The sequence below is a fragment of the Pogoniulus pusillus genome, chromosome 40 (genome assembly GCF_015220805.1).
Source record: "Pogoniulus pusillus isolate bPogPus1 chromosome 40, bPogPus1.pri, whole genome shotgun sequence".
In the NCBI taxonomy this organism is placed as follows: domain Eukaryota; kingdom Metazoa; phylum Chordata; class Aves; order Piciformes; family Lybiidae; genus Pogoniulus; species Pogoniulus pusillus.
Genome location: NC_087303.1, coordinates 550,689 through 563,603, shown reverse-complemented (window position 1 = coordinate 563,603; position 12,915 = coordinate 550,689). Strand labels below are relative to the sequence as shown.

General features: G+C 66.0%; 2 protein-coding genes across 3 annotated transcripts; one reads left to right on the top strand and one right to left on the bottom strand.

Moving 5' to 3' along the window:
* The first annotated feature begins 127 nt into the window (after nucleotides 1–127).
* On the top strand, nucleotides 128–1,584 carry TMUB2 (transmembrane and ubiquitin like domain containing 2). Its single transcript, XM_064174719.1, has 2 exons — nucleotides 128–627; nucleotides 1,068–1,584. The coding sequence occupies exons 1-2, from the start codon at nucleotides 128–130 to the stop codon at nucleotides 1,420–1,422; spliced, it is 855 nt and encodes a 284-aa protein (XP_064030789.1). The 3' UTR covers nucleotides 1,423–1,584.
* Nucleotides 1,585–3,979: 2,395 nt separating this feature from the next.
* ATXN7L3 (ataxin 7 like 3) lies at nucleotides 3,980–9,619 on the bottom strand. Of its 2 annotated transcripts, XM_064174140.1 has the most exons (13): nucleotides 9,576–9,619; nucleotides 8,090–8,202; nucleotides 7,873–8,005; nucleotides 7,205–7,376; nucleotides 6,605–6,702; nucleotides 6,333–6,355; nucleotides 6,138–6,183; nucleotides 5,885–5,916; nucleotides 5,702–5,770; nucleotides 5,391–5,434; nucleotides 5,174–5,245; nucleotides 4,735–4,868; nucleotides 3,980–4,482 (listed from the first exon to the last, which is right to left on the bottom strand). In XM_064174140.1, the coding sequence occupies exons 2-13, from the start codon at nucleotides 8,138–8,140 to the stop codon at nucleotides 4,334–4,336; spliced, it is 1,023 nt and encodes a 340-aa protein (XP_064030210.1). In that variant the 5' UTR covers nucleotides 8,141–8,202; nucleotides 9,576–9,619; the 3' UTR covers nucleotides 3,980–4,333. The 2 variants fall into 2 exon arrangements, with proteins under 2 accessions (XP_064030210.1, XP_064030209.1); XM_064174139.1 differs by having other exon boundaries at nucleotides 7,873–8,202.
* Between the last annotated feature and the right edge of the window lie 3,296 nt (nucleotides 9,620–12,915).

Here is a 12,915-nt window from a genome sequence, read left to right as displayed (position 1 = left end):
AAGTGCCCCTGCTGCCACCCTACAGCTGGTTTGTGCCTGGCACAGGGGCTCCGACAGGGGGTTGAGGCGGTAAGAAGGGTGCCAGGGTGAGGAGGGGCAGTCCCAGCGCCTCCAGCACCCTCTGGAGATGGAGCTGCCTGCTGCCACCTTCTTCCACGGGGTGGGCGATGAGGTGGCAGTGGTGGCCGGGGTCGTGGTGCTGGTGCTGGCCCTGGTCCTGGCTTGGCTCTCCACCTACGTGGCCGACAGCAGCAGCCAGCTGCTGGGCAGCATCGTGGCGGCAGGGGACACAGCTGTCATCCGCCTGGGCCGCGTGGAGAGGCTGGTGGGGACAGCAGCGGCTGCTGAGGCCCCGGAGCCCCCGCGGGCCCCTGAACGCACAGAGGAGAAGGCAGAAGAGGAGGGAGAGGCAGCGTCAGAGCCAGCAACAGAGCAAGGGGACAGCGGCAGCGCCCCCGAGCCCGGCCTGGCCCTCCGGGGCTTGCCCAAGGGGACCTCAGGTGCTGAGCCCAGCCCGGGGGGGGCCGAAATCTGCTCTGGGCTCATCAAGATCCGGCTCAAATTCCTCAACGACACCGAGGAAGTGGCAGAGGTTCGGCCTGAGGACACCGTGGGGGTCCTCAAGAGGTATGTCCTGGGGGAAGGGGAGGGGGAATGAAGGAGAAAGGGGACATGAGGGGAAAAAGGGGAGAGGAGAGGCTGTGAGGGGAGGGGGCACAGGGGCGCGAGTGGGACGTGAGGGAGAGGACAGAAGGGAGGGGGGAGCATGGGGACTGTGTGTGGGGACTGTGAAGGGTGGGAGCCCACTGGTGGAGGAGGGCACAAGGAAGTGCTACAAACCCACCCCCACTGCAGCTTCTGTTCCCTGACCCTCAGACCCCTCCCCACCCTTCTGCTGGCAGCAGGAGGTTTGCAGCCCCTTGCGGTGGCCTCCCTCAGGTGCTCTCGGCGCGGTGCTGGCAGCACTGTCCCTGTCCCCCCGAGCCAGGACCTTCCCCAGTTGATGAAGGGGGAAGGTGCCCCCAGCACCGTCTCTGCCCTTCCCAACCTCTTCCCTGCTGCCGCAGCAAATACTTCCCGGGCCAGGAGAGTCAGACGAAGTTCATCTACCGCGGGCAGCTGCTGCAGGACCAGGCCCGGACGCTGCGCTCGCTGCGCATCACCGACAACTGCGTCATCCACTGCCACCGCAGCGCCGCCGCCACCGCCGGCCTGCCCGACCCCGGCACCGCCACCGCCGACAGCGGCAGCCTGCCCCCGGGCGCGGGGAGCCTGACGGTGCCAGCCCTCATGGTGGTGCTGGCTGTCGTCTGGTACTTGCGCATCACCTACCGGCAGCTCTTCACCGCCCCGGCCACCGTCTCCCTGATCGGCGTCACCCTCCTCTTCAGCTTCCTGCTGTTCGGCACCTACGGGCAGTAGGGACCGCGCCCGGGCGGTGCCGCCGCCGCCGCCGCCGCCGCCGCCGCCCCGTCCCGTGTGCGGGCCCCGCAGCACCACCGCGGCGCCGGCGGCGAGGGGGCTTGGCGCAGCCTTGCCGAGCTCCGTGCTGGACTTGGTCCCTGAGAGGGGCTGTGCCGCCACTGCCCTCATCCAGTGGGGAGCAGTCCGTGGGGTGAGATCTTGCCCTGGGTACCTGGTGTGGTAGCTACCAGCCCAGGGCCCTGCACTGGAGGGGGCTGTGGCTTCCCCCCGGGACTGCTTGAAGCCAATAAAAGCTGTAAGGTGAGCTTGAGTGCTGCCCCCCTGCCCGCTGGAGCCACCAGGGCTGCCGCAGCTCCCCCCTGGAGCCACCAGGGCTGCCCCAGCTCCCCCCTGGAGCCACCAGGGCTGCCTCAGCTCCCCCCTGGAGCCACCAGGGCTGCCTCAGCTCTCCCCTGGAGCCACCAGGGCTGCCCCAGCTCCCCCCTGGAGCCACCAGGGCTGCCTCAGCTCTCCCTCCGCTGAGCTTTTGCCGTGGGGGATTTGCTCAGCGCAGCCCCAGCAGGCTGGGGGGGGCAGGGGTTGGTAGTGCTGGGGGCTGGCTGAGCAGGTGACCTTTCGGGTCACAGAGGCCAACCACTGGCACTGCCAGGTCGGCACCACAGCTCCATGGCTTTGAGGCCCCTGCAGGGATGGGGACTCCACCCCCCCCGGGCAGCTTGTGCCAAGGCTTTGCAGCCTTTTCAAGGCAGAAATTGTTCCTTGTACCCAACCAAACCTTCCCTGCTGCAACTTGAGGCCGTTTCCTGCTGTCCTGTGCTCATTGCTGTGATGCCAACCCCCACCTGGCTCCAGCCTCCCTCCAGGGAGGTGCAGAGAGCCAAGAGCGGCCTTGGGCCCAGGGCTGGGCGTTGGCACTGCCCAGTGCAGCCCCCAGGGGCAGAGGTACCAAGTCAAGATGCAGTTTTATTTACAGGGGCAGCCACACCCCACTAGGGACACACAAACCTCACAACCGACCAACTACCCGGGGGGGAGGGGGGGACGTGCATGAGGACAACTCTCGAGCCCAGGAGCCCCCCCCCAGCTCTGTCCCAGGGGTGAGGACACAGACCTGGGGAGGGGACAGAACACATCCAAGTTCCCCCCCCCACTACACCCCCTTGGACCCCTAATTGCAGCCCCTCCCCCACAGTCAAGGGGCTTAAGTTGTCCCCTCCTGGCCCCTGTGCCCTCCGCGGGTGGTCCGGGGTGGGGTGCGAGCAGGGTGGTCCCCAGTGCCCCCCCCCGCCCAGCTCTGGGGCACGCAGAGGCCAGCTCAGCATGCTCCAGAGGCCTGCCCCTCCCCAGGGCTGTGCCAGGAGCTGCCAGCCACCGCAGAGGGAGGGAGCAAGGGGCAGGGGGGAGGTCTCCATGAAGCCAGGGGCAGGGGGGGCGGTTTGGGGTACACAGGGGCTCCGTGCCCCCCCCCTCACCCCAGCCCTGGGTCTTGCCCCAGCACAAGCCTTTAGCAGCAGTTAGAAGAGAGAATCCAGAGAGCACCATTGGTCTGCAAGACCCCACAGGGACCCCCCAGGGACATAACAGCTGACCTGGGGGTGTCAGACAGCCGGGGGGGGGACAGAAGGGACCGAGCCAACCCCATCCCCCCACAATAAACAAACAGCTGGGGGGGGCCACCAGGCTGGGGGGCTGCGTTTGGTCAGTTTCACCCCCCCCCAGGCCCGCACAGCAGGGTGCTGGGTCCTGGCACTGCCTCTTGCCCCCCAAGCCAGAGAGCAGAGCCTGTGGGGGGCAGGAACAGCAGCCAGGACCCCCCCGCCTGCAGCAGCAGGCCCCAGGCACGCTGGGAGGGGGCACGGAGCTGGCCTAGGGACTCTGGCCTGGGGGCAGGGTCGGGGGGGGGGGCATCTGCCTCAGGAAAGGCTGTACCCCCCCTGCTCTGGCTGTGGGGTATGGCACATTGTGGGGCCCTGGCAGCTGGGGGTCCCCACACAGCAGCACCCCCTCCGTTCCCAGCAGCCTCACATGTCCGTGTGCCCCGCCCCGAACGGCCTCAGGAAGGTTGCAGCATGCAGACCCTCCCCACCCCCACCCAAACAGCCCCTGGCAGCCAAACCCAGCTGCTGACAGCAGGGGGGGGTGAGGGTCTCTACTTTTCTTCTCCAAGTGGAAAAGTCGCCCCCCCCCCCAGCAGGCTGCCCCCGTCCTGAGCCAGCCTGACCAGCGAGCCCCAGCCCCAGGCGTGGGGGCCCCAACTGCACCCCCAGCACTCCAGATGCCCTCCACCCTGCTGGGGTGTGGGTGCCAGAGAAGAGCAGGTGGGGGGGGCACAGCTGCTTGTTGGGTGGGAGGTGGGAAAAGAGGGGAGGAGAGGGGGGAAAGGGGAGAGGGGGGGGGGAGGGGGAGAGAGGGGGGAAAGAGGGGGGAGAGAGGGGGAGAGAGGGGGAGAGAGGGGGAGAGAGGGGGGAGAGAGGGGGGAGAGAGGGGGGAGAGAGGGGGGAGAGAGCGGGGAGAGAGCGGGGAGAGAGCGGGGAGAGAGGGGGAGAGAGGGGAAGAGAGGGGGGAGAGGAAGAGGGGGGAGAGGAAGAGGAGGAAGGGGGGATTGTGCCTTCGCTCAGAGCAAGACCCCCCCCAGAGCCCCATGTACAAAATCTGTCACAATAAATAGAGGCACTGCTGGGGCTGGGGGGAGAGGCTCAGGTAGGAAGTGGGGGGGGGCATTAATGGGGGCTCCCAAGTCCGGCCCCCACCCCTCTGTGCTCTCCCTCCCCCCTGCAGTCCTCCATCCTCCGCAGCTCAGCTACTCACTCTGTCCGATCGGGGGGGCTGGAGGGACTGCCCTCGGCCTGTGTCCGTCTGTCTGCGTGTCCGTGGGCCCCTCCCGCCCCCGGGCTGGGCTCTGCTGCGCTCAGTTGATGTCGTCGTAGATGCTGGGGGTGTGGGGGGCAGGGGGCTTGGGCTTCTTCTTCTTGCTGGAGCCCAGCCCGGGGGCGCCGCTCACCAGCCCCAGGTGAGGCTTCTTCTTCTTGGTCTTGCGGGACTCAGAGTTGTTTGTACCTGGGGGGGGACAAAGGGAGCAGCTGGGCGGGGTGGGGAACAGCTGGACCCGCAGCAGCGTCCCCCCCCCACTTCCCCATCCTCACCCAGCCCGAAGTGCTGCCCCCAGCCAGGGCAGATGCTCCAGCAGCCCCTGCAGTGACTCTGGGCAGCCGCAGTCAGTCTGTCTGTCTGTCTGCCATGCCCTCCTGAGCACCCAGAGTTTTGGCTCCTGGGGGGGCTTCCCCTCCCCCCTGCCCCCCAGGCACTCACTGGCTTTGGAGGAGGCCGAGTCGGAGGGGGAGATGTCGGAGGAGCCATCCCACTGCAGCCTGCTCATCAGGGCCTGGCTCTCTGCCACCTCGAAGCTGTCGTTCTCCACACTGCCCTCGGCCTCGGGCAGGGACCTGGGCAGAGGCGTTAGAGGGGGGCAGAGGCGTTATGGGGGGGCAGAGGCCTCATGGTGGGGGCCCAGTGCTGTACACCCCTCAAAAGGGGGTGCCAGAGCCTCAAACCAAGCTCCCCAGTCCCTGCTGGGCTGAGCATCCCAACCCAGCCCAAGGCTTCTGTCCCCTCCGAGCACCTCTCCAGGGGTGTCCCTGTCCCCACCCATGCCAGAACGCCGCAGGCAGCACCCCCAAGTCTCCCTTCGGCGGGTGGCAGAGCCCCGCCCGAGGCTGGCACCCCCCAGCCCCCTGTGGTGCTGACTCACGCGGAGGGGCCGAGGAGGTAAACCCGAACTGATCTCCGCTGCTCGTCCGTGTGCTGGGGACACCGCAGGGACCTGGGGCAGGAGGTGGAGTCAGGCACTTTGCTGTCCCTCTCAGCTCTGGTGAGGATCTGGGCACGCTGGGGGCACACTGGGGGCACCCTGGGGACCCCCTGCCCACCCCCCCCCCCCACGCAGGGAAAGCTGAGGAGGTCCTCACCTGGTGCACATCTTCTTGGTGTGCTCGGAGATGACTCCGCATTGCTGGGGAGGGAAGGGAGGGGTGAGGGGGGAGGAGCAGGCAGAGAGCCCCCAGGCTGCTGGGACCCCACAGCCCAGCGCCTGCCCCCCCCCGCCCCCCGTGTCGTGCCCCCACAGCCCCAGGCTTGGGACACAGAGACACATCCCCACGGCTGGGGCTCGGAGCAGGAACGTTCCCACTCCCCGCCCCCACGGGACAGAGCCAAGCGGGGGGAGGCCCCACAGGTCCCCGCCCTGCGCCCACCCGCGGCTCCGGGGCCAGCCACGCACCGTGGTCAGCAGCGTCCGCAGCTCCTCGGGGCCCAGCGTCTCGTAGCTGATTCCTGCCGAGTTGCTGTACTGGGGTGGGGGGAGGCAGAGAAGAGGGTCGGGGCTGGGGGGTGACAGGGCTGGGGACATCCCAGGGGACAACAGAAGAGGGACTTGGTGCCCTCTGCCCCCCCTCGGGCTCACCTTGAAGGGATCAGGGTTCCCACCGAGCTCACCTGGAAGAGAGGAGGGAAGGACAGGTGAGGAGGGGGCGAGGGAGGGTCTCTGTCCCTCCAGCTCCCCCCCACCCCGACACCAGCCCTGCCTCCGATCAAGCCTCGCTCCCGCACGTGCCCCACTCCAAGCCACGCCCACTCCGACCACACCCCCTGAAAGCTCCACCCCCTCCGCAGTGCCCAGGCCCTCGCAAAGCCTCACCCCCAGCCCCCCCACTCACCATTCTTGTGTTTCAAGGACTTGGACCTGCGAGGCGAGTTGGGGTTCTGTGGGGGGGAGAGAGGCATTGGGGGCTGCAGGGTGCCCCCCACACCCCCCCAATGCCACCCAGACATCCCCCCCAACTCCTCCAGCAGCACCCACACTCAGCCCAGCAGCACCCCACAGCCCCCAGTGCCACCCCCATCCCTCACACCTTATCTGATTTCCTCTTCTTGGCTGCGGGGAGACAAAAGGAACAAATTTCACCTTCCCTGCTGGGTTTAGCCCCGGCCCCTCCCACCCCCACTTCCCCCCCCCCCACCCTTCCCACCCCCCCACTTCCCAGGACGCCTCTTTCATGCCCGGGAAGGGGCAGTTGGGGGTGGGCTCAGCTCACCACCCAGCAGGGCACCAGGGGGATGGGGCGGGCAGGGTGTGCGGGGTCAGGGGTGCGTGGGGGCGGGCAGGCAGCCCCCCCGGCCGCACCTTTCTTCTCGGAGCCGTAGGACCAGTCGTTGTCGTTGATGTCGTCGTTGTCCTCTTGGTCGCTCTCAGACTTGTTCATGTTGTTGCTGCTCGCGATCCTGCGCCGCCACCGCAGGCAGCTCAGGGCCTGGCACCTCCGCCCCCTCCCCGGCGCCCCGGGACCCAGCTCACCCCCCCGAGGCACCCCCGGATCCACCCACACACATCCTCTCCCCTGCTGCCTGTCCTGTGCTCCCCCTGACATCCCCAGGATGCCTCCTGCTGCCTCCTCAGGACCCCAGGATCCACCCTGCACGCTCCTTGGCACCCCTGGATCCATCCCACACCCTCCCTGCCACCCCAGGATCCACTCTGCACCCCAAGATCCATCCCCTGGCACCCCAAGATCCCTCCCACGCTCAGAGGGACCCTCAGAGACCTCTCTGCCAGTCCCAGAGCTCCCTGTGCCAGCCCCAGGGCCCTCCCTGTGCCAGCCCAAACTCCTCCTTCAGCCCCAGACCCCTCTGCAAGCCCCCGCAAGAAGAGGCAGAAGGCCACAGCCCTGCTGCGCCCCAGCACTGGCGCCCCCCGCGGGCCGGTGCCCGCGCCGTGCCCGCTGACCTGCGGTTGGCGATGCGGCTGCTGTTGCGGCCCATGCCCAGGCACTTCTCCAGGTGCGGGGCGAAGCGCGCGGCGGCGATGCTGCGGCTGCAGTTGGGGCAGATGCATTCTTTGTTCTTCCACTGGTTGTAGACCTGCCCGAAGATGTCCACCCCAGGCTGGTCCACGATCTCTGCGGGGCAGGCACGGACAGGTCAGCCTGGCCCCAGGCCCCTCTGGCGGCTGCTGCGCTCCGGCTCTGCTCCCTCGGGCTGCTGCTTGCTTCCCAGACCTCCGACACGGCTTCGGGGGCTCGGGGGGGTCCTCTTACCCTCACCCGTCCAAATCTGCCCGGGGAGGTTGTGGCTGTCCCCTCCCCGCAGGTGCTGGAGGCCCTAAGCAGCCTCTGCTGGTGGAGGTGCCCTTGCCCCTGCCCCCATCCTGCCCACGAAATCACCTTGAAGATCCCTTTCAACCCAACCCATTCTACGGATCTGTGCCCCCCACCCAGGGGCAGCATTTTTGGGGCTTAGTCCACACCAGAGTCACAGACACAGAGGGGACACCCTTGGGTGCTTGATCCTCCACGGCAACCTCTCCGGGCAGGCATCAACCTGTGCCCCTCCAGCCTCTCCGTGGTGGCCCCGGGAGCCTGCCCCAGCCCCGGCCTGCCCGCGGGGGGCACTCACCGAAGTCCTTCATGCTGTCGGGGTCGGTGTCGTCCAGGAAGAAGTAGCCACACTTGACTGCCCGATGGACCTCGAAGCACAGCCCCAGGCAGGCATCCTCCACCAGCTCCGTGTAGATCTCGTGTGCGATGGCCTGGGGGCAGCGGGCATGGGTGGGGGCTGCAAGTGACCGAGAAGGGGGCGGGGGCCAAGGCCCGGCCGGGCAGGGGGCACTCACCTCCAGCTTGCTGTTATCCAGGCCAGACAAAGACATCTCCTCCATTTTCATTTGCAACTGCTCGAGGAGAAGTCACAGCCAAAGCTCATAGCACAGGGCACGGGGGGGCCGCTCTGGGGGGGCACACACAGGCCACGCTGGCACTTCACCCACAGCCAGCAGACCCCCTCCCTGACCCCCCCAGCCCAGCCCCACCCCCCTGGGGAACAGCAGAGCCCAACACCTCTGGGAGATCTCCAAATCTCTGGGTTAACCTCCCCAAAATGGGGAGCTGGGGGGGCAGGGGGGGCGTCAGGGCCCCTTCCCGGGGGTAGATCACACAGAGGTGGGGAAGGGTCCTGGATTTGGGTCTGCTGCCCAGCCCCCAGGGCCTGGAAGTTGAGTTTCCGTCCTGGGGAGGGACCCCTCAGGCTCCCCAGTGGTGTCCCCCTCCTCCACCATCGCCTCTGAGTTGGGGGTGGGCACAGGGAACTCGAGGTGCCCTCCCATGCCCCCCAAAACCGAGCATAACCCCGCGGGGGGGGGTTGGCGTTTTGCTGCATCACCCTCCCCTGACGGAAGGGGGAGAGGAACAGGGCAGGGACCCTGTGCCTGCGCCCCCCAAGCCCGCACCCCGAACCCCCCCAACGGCAGGTGAAAAGAGGGAGGGGGGCCCCAAACTCCGGCCGAGCTCCCCCGCCCCAGCTCCGCGCTGCTGCCCGCACGCACTAACAGCGAGCCCCGGTGGGTACCGGCCGCTCCCGGGCGGCGGTTCTGCGCCCAGTTGCCATGGAGAGGAGGTTCCGAGACCACCGCCGGGCCGGGCCGGGGGGGGGTCCCGTGTGTGCCTGCGCCCCCGCCCCGCGCCCCAGGACTCGCTTCCGGGCCCGGCCCGGGGATTTCTTCCCCCCGGCGCGGAAAGAGGAAACATCGATGGGCACCGGCGCCGATCGGGACCCCTCCGCCGCCCGGGACTGCCCTCCCGGGGAGAGGCTGTCTGGGGTGGGCAAAGCCCGGGGAGGGGCTGCACAGGTAGGGGGGGGAGGCTGCACCCTGCCTGCCCCCCGCAACCCCCCCGGGGTGGTGCCAACCGCGGCGGGGGACACAGGGCCGGGGACACCCCCAGCAAGGGGCCAGGTACTGCATCGGGCGGGGGCTGGGGGGGGCAGCAAGGGCACAAGGGGGGCGGCCGCGACCCGCGGGACCCCGACAAGGCCGGGACGGGGGTCGTGGGGGATCCGCTGGAGCCGGACGGGCCCGGGAGGTGGTCACGGCGAGAGGATTTGGGATGGGGGGACACAGGCAGGCCGAGAAGGGCCTGGGAAGGGTCGGGGCGGATCGGGATGACCCCGAGAGCCTGGGGGGGGCCCTAAAGCTGCGCGGGGGGAGCCCGGTGTGCGCCGGGGCGGGGTCAGCGGGGCCCTCTCCGGTGCCGAGGGGCCCCAGGGCGTGGCGGAGCCCCGGGAGCGGGCCGAGGCTGGCGTGGCTGGCTCGGTCGGTCACTCACCGGCTCGAAGGGCCCGTGGGGGGCCGGGGCCGGGGCCGGGGTCAGCGCCCCCCGCCGCTTCTCCGCGAGGCCCGGCGGCGGCTCGCCATGCTCGGCGGCAACGCCGCCCGCCCTGCCGGGGCCGGGGCCAGGCCGGGCCGCAGCGGCAGCGGTGCGCGGGAGCGGGCGGGCCGGGCCTGGCGCTGCCTCCGCCCGGCGGCGGCGGCGGGGGGGGGGGGAACGGCGCGGGGGGGCTTGGGGAGGGGTTGGGGGGGCAGGGGCGGGGCGTCGCTCCCGGGGCGCGCACGGCCCGCCCCCGCGCCCGCAGCCAATCGCGTTGCGCCCTGAGGGGCGCGGCCAATGGGAGCGGCTGGCGGGGGGAGGGGCCGTCCCCGAGTGGAGGGGCGGGAGGGGGCGGGGCCAGAGAGGGGCGGAGCCTGAGCGCCCCCGCGCGGCTGTCCCGGGTGTGCTCCGCCCTCTCCCCCCCCGCCGGTACCCGCGGGTCGCCTGGCACTGTCTGCCGGCGGTGCCCCGGGACCCCCACAGCTCTCCCGGTGATCCCCACGGACCCCCAGTGATGTCCCAGTGGCCCTGACCGCTCCCACGCTGATCCCCACGGAGCCTTACGCGTCCTGCGATTCCCCACAGCTGCCCCAGCGCTTCCCCCGTGATCCCCTCCGCTCCTCTGTGAGCCCCTCGGAGCCCCACAGCTCTGCCAGTGACCCTGCAGTGATCCCCTCCGCTCCTCTGTGAGCCCCTCGGAGCCCCACAGCTCTGCCAGTGACCCTGCAGTGATCCCCGCAGCTCCTCTGTGAGCCCCTCGGAGCCCCACAGCTCTGCCAGTGACCCTGCAGTGATCCCCTCCGCTCCTCTGTGAGCCCCTCGGAGCCCCACAGCTCTGCCAGTGACCCTGCAGTGATCCCCGCAGCTCCTCTGTGAGCCCCTCGGAGCCCCACAGCTCTGCCAGTGACCCTGCAGGGATCCCCGCAGCTCCTCCACTGAGCTCTTTGGCTCTCCCAGTGATGCCTACAACTCCCCAGCAAACCTTTGGGTCTCCTGGTAATGCTTTTAGACCTCCCAGTGACCCCCACCGCTCCCCGGAGACCCTTTTGGACCTCCCAGTGACCGCCACCGCTCCCCGGAGACCCTTTTGGACCTCCCAGTGACCCCCACCGCTCCCCGGAGACCCTTTTGGATCTCCCAGTGACCCCCACCGCTCCCCGGAGACCCTTTTGGACCTCCCAGTGACTCCCACCGCTCCCCGGAGACCCCTGTGGATCTCTCAGAGCCCCCTGCGGGTCTCGCAGTGGTCCCCAGCGCTCCGCGGAGAGCCTTTCGGCCGCCCGGCGCAGGAGCGCTCCCTCCCCCCCGGCCCCCCAGCGGCGCAGCAGAGCAGGATTTTTTCTCACTTTATTATACAAAAAATCCCCAAATCCCAAACAAACAAAAAGGAAAAACCTCGAAAGGAAACCAGGAACTTAAAAACCACCAAACCGCCCAAAACAACCCAAAAAGGCACCGCGCAGAGCACGGAGGGCAGCACCCGAAGGCCTCTGGGTCTCCCGCCGGGGGCCAGGAAGGGGCACGCACAGCCCCCGACCCCCGCCCTCAATTCCCAAGGAGGTTTTGTCTGTTCCGGGGGAGGGACAGGAGAGGGGCAGGAACTTGAGGCTTTTTTTTGTCTTTTTGTCTTTTTTTTAAACCTACAAAACCACTCTTTAAATATTAGAAAAGAAAAGGATTTCGCTTCGGGGATTTTTTTTTTAGGGGTTTTATTCCTTTTAGATTTTTTTCTTCTTTTTTTTTTTTTCCTTTTATTTCTATTTTTTTAACTTTTTTTCTTTTAATTTTTTTTCTTTTTTTTTCTCTTTTAATTCCTTTTATTCCTTTTTTTCTTCTTTTAAATTTCCATTTTTATCTTTTTTTTCTTTCGTTTTTTCTTTTTTTAAATTCTTTTTTCATTTTTTTCTTTTTTTAATTTTTCCCCCTTCTTTTCTTTTTCCTTTTTTTTTTTTTTTTGGTGTGGTTTTTTTAATATATATTTTATTATTTTTTTGTTTGTTTTTAACCTGTTTTTTTTTTCCCTGGAATCCACAGGAGTTTCCACCTAAAGGAGCCTGGAGAGATGGAAGGGGCAGGGCGGGGCTGGGCAGTGCCAAAATGCACTCAGGGTCGATCCTCTCGCAGCGCAAATTCCTCCTCTCGGCAGCGCCGTAAGAATTTTTATCTCTTTTCTAATCATTTTCTAACCAGAAAAAGTTTTTCTTTTCCTTTTCCTTTCCTCTTTTTGTTTTTTTTTTTTTTAATTATTATTATTATTATTAATTTTTTTTCTTTTTTTTAACAGAAAAAAAAAAGAAAAAATTGTTTTAATTTTTTCTTTTTTTTTTAAATGCGTTTTTTTGATTTTTTTTGTAGTAAAAACACAGCCACTAAAACACGGGGGGGGTGTAGAAGGGGACAAAAAGTTGGGGTTCCCCTTGGGGGAATTTTTGGACGGGAGGGGGAAGGGGGCGGAGGATAAAAATTGAGAGGGAGGAATGAAAATCCCAAATGGAAGCAGAGCTTGAGAGGGGGGGAAGGCAGAGGGAGGGAGTTGGGGGGGAGGAGGGGGTCACACACACACAACCACCCCCCACTGGGTTCTTTTGCCCCCTCATCCCCCCCATTGCAGGGGGATTGTCTGTGCAGGAGTTTTTCCCCCCCCAGGCTCAGCACTGAGGGGTCCCAGTTGTGTTTTGGGGGGGAGGAGGGTGGAAATCAAAGGGGATTGGAGAGGAGGATCTGAGATACTGAGAGCAGCAAACCTGGGCGGGGGTTAGACCAGAGAACCACCCCTGCAGCTTGCCCCCCCCTCTGCCACCCCCTGCTCAGCCACTCACGGAGCTGAGAGTTGGATGGGAAATGGCTAAACTAAAAAGCCTCCCCCCAGACTCCCCCCCGGCCTGGGGAGGAGCAGCAGGTGCCCCCCTCCCTGCCCCCTTTCCCCGGGAGCCCCCAAATCCTGTCCCCCAGCCCAGCTCCTCTCCAGGGACAGGATCGGGGGGGACACACATCAGAAGGGGCAAACCTTGTGACCCCACCGTGGCCATGAAAGGGAAGGTCTCGGGGGGGGTGCCCCCTTACACTGGCTATTTTTGGGGGGAGGGGACACGACAGGAACCTGTGGGCTTGCTGGTGCTTGTGTCTGCTATAAAAAAATGGGGGGGCCCAGAAAGGTGCCACCAGTATCCCCCCCATGCACCCACCCTGGTCCCTGCAGCTCCATCCCCCTCCTGGGGGGCATTGACTCCCCTCAAAATAAACCGAAACCACATCAATAGTTACAGTATCTGGGGGGGGGGGGGGGGGGAGAGGGCAA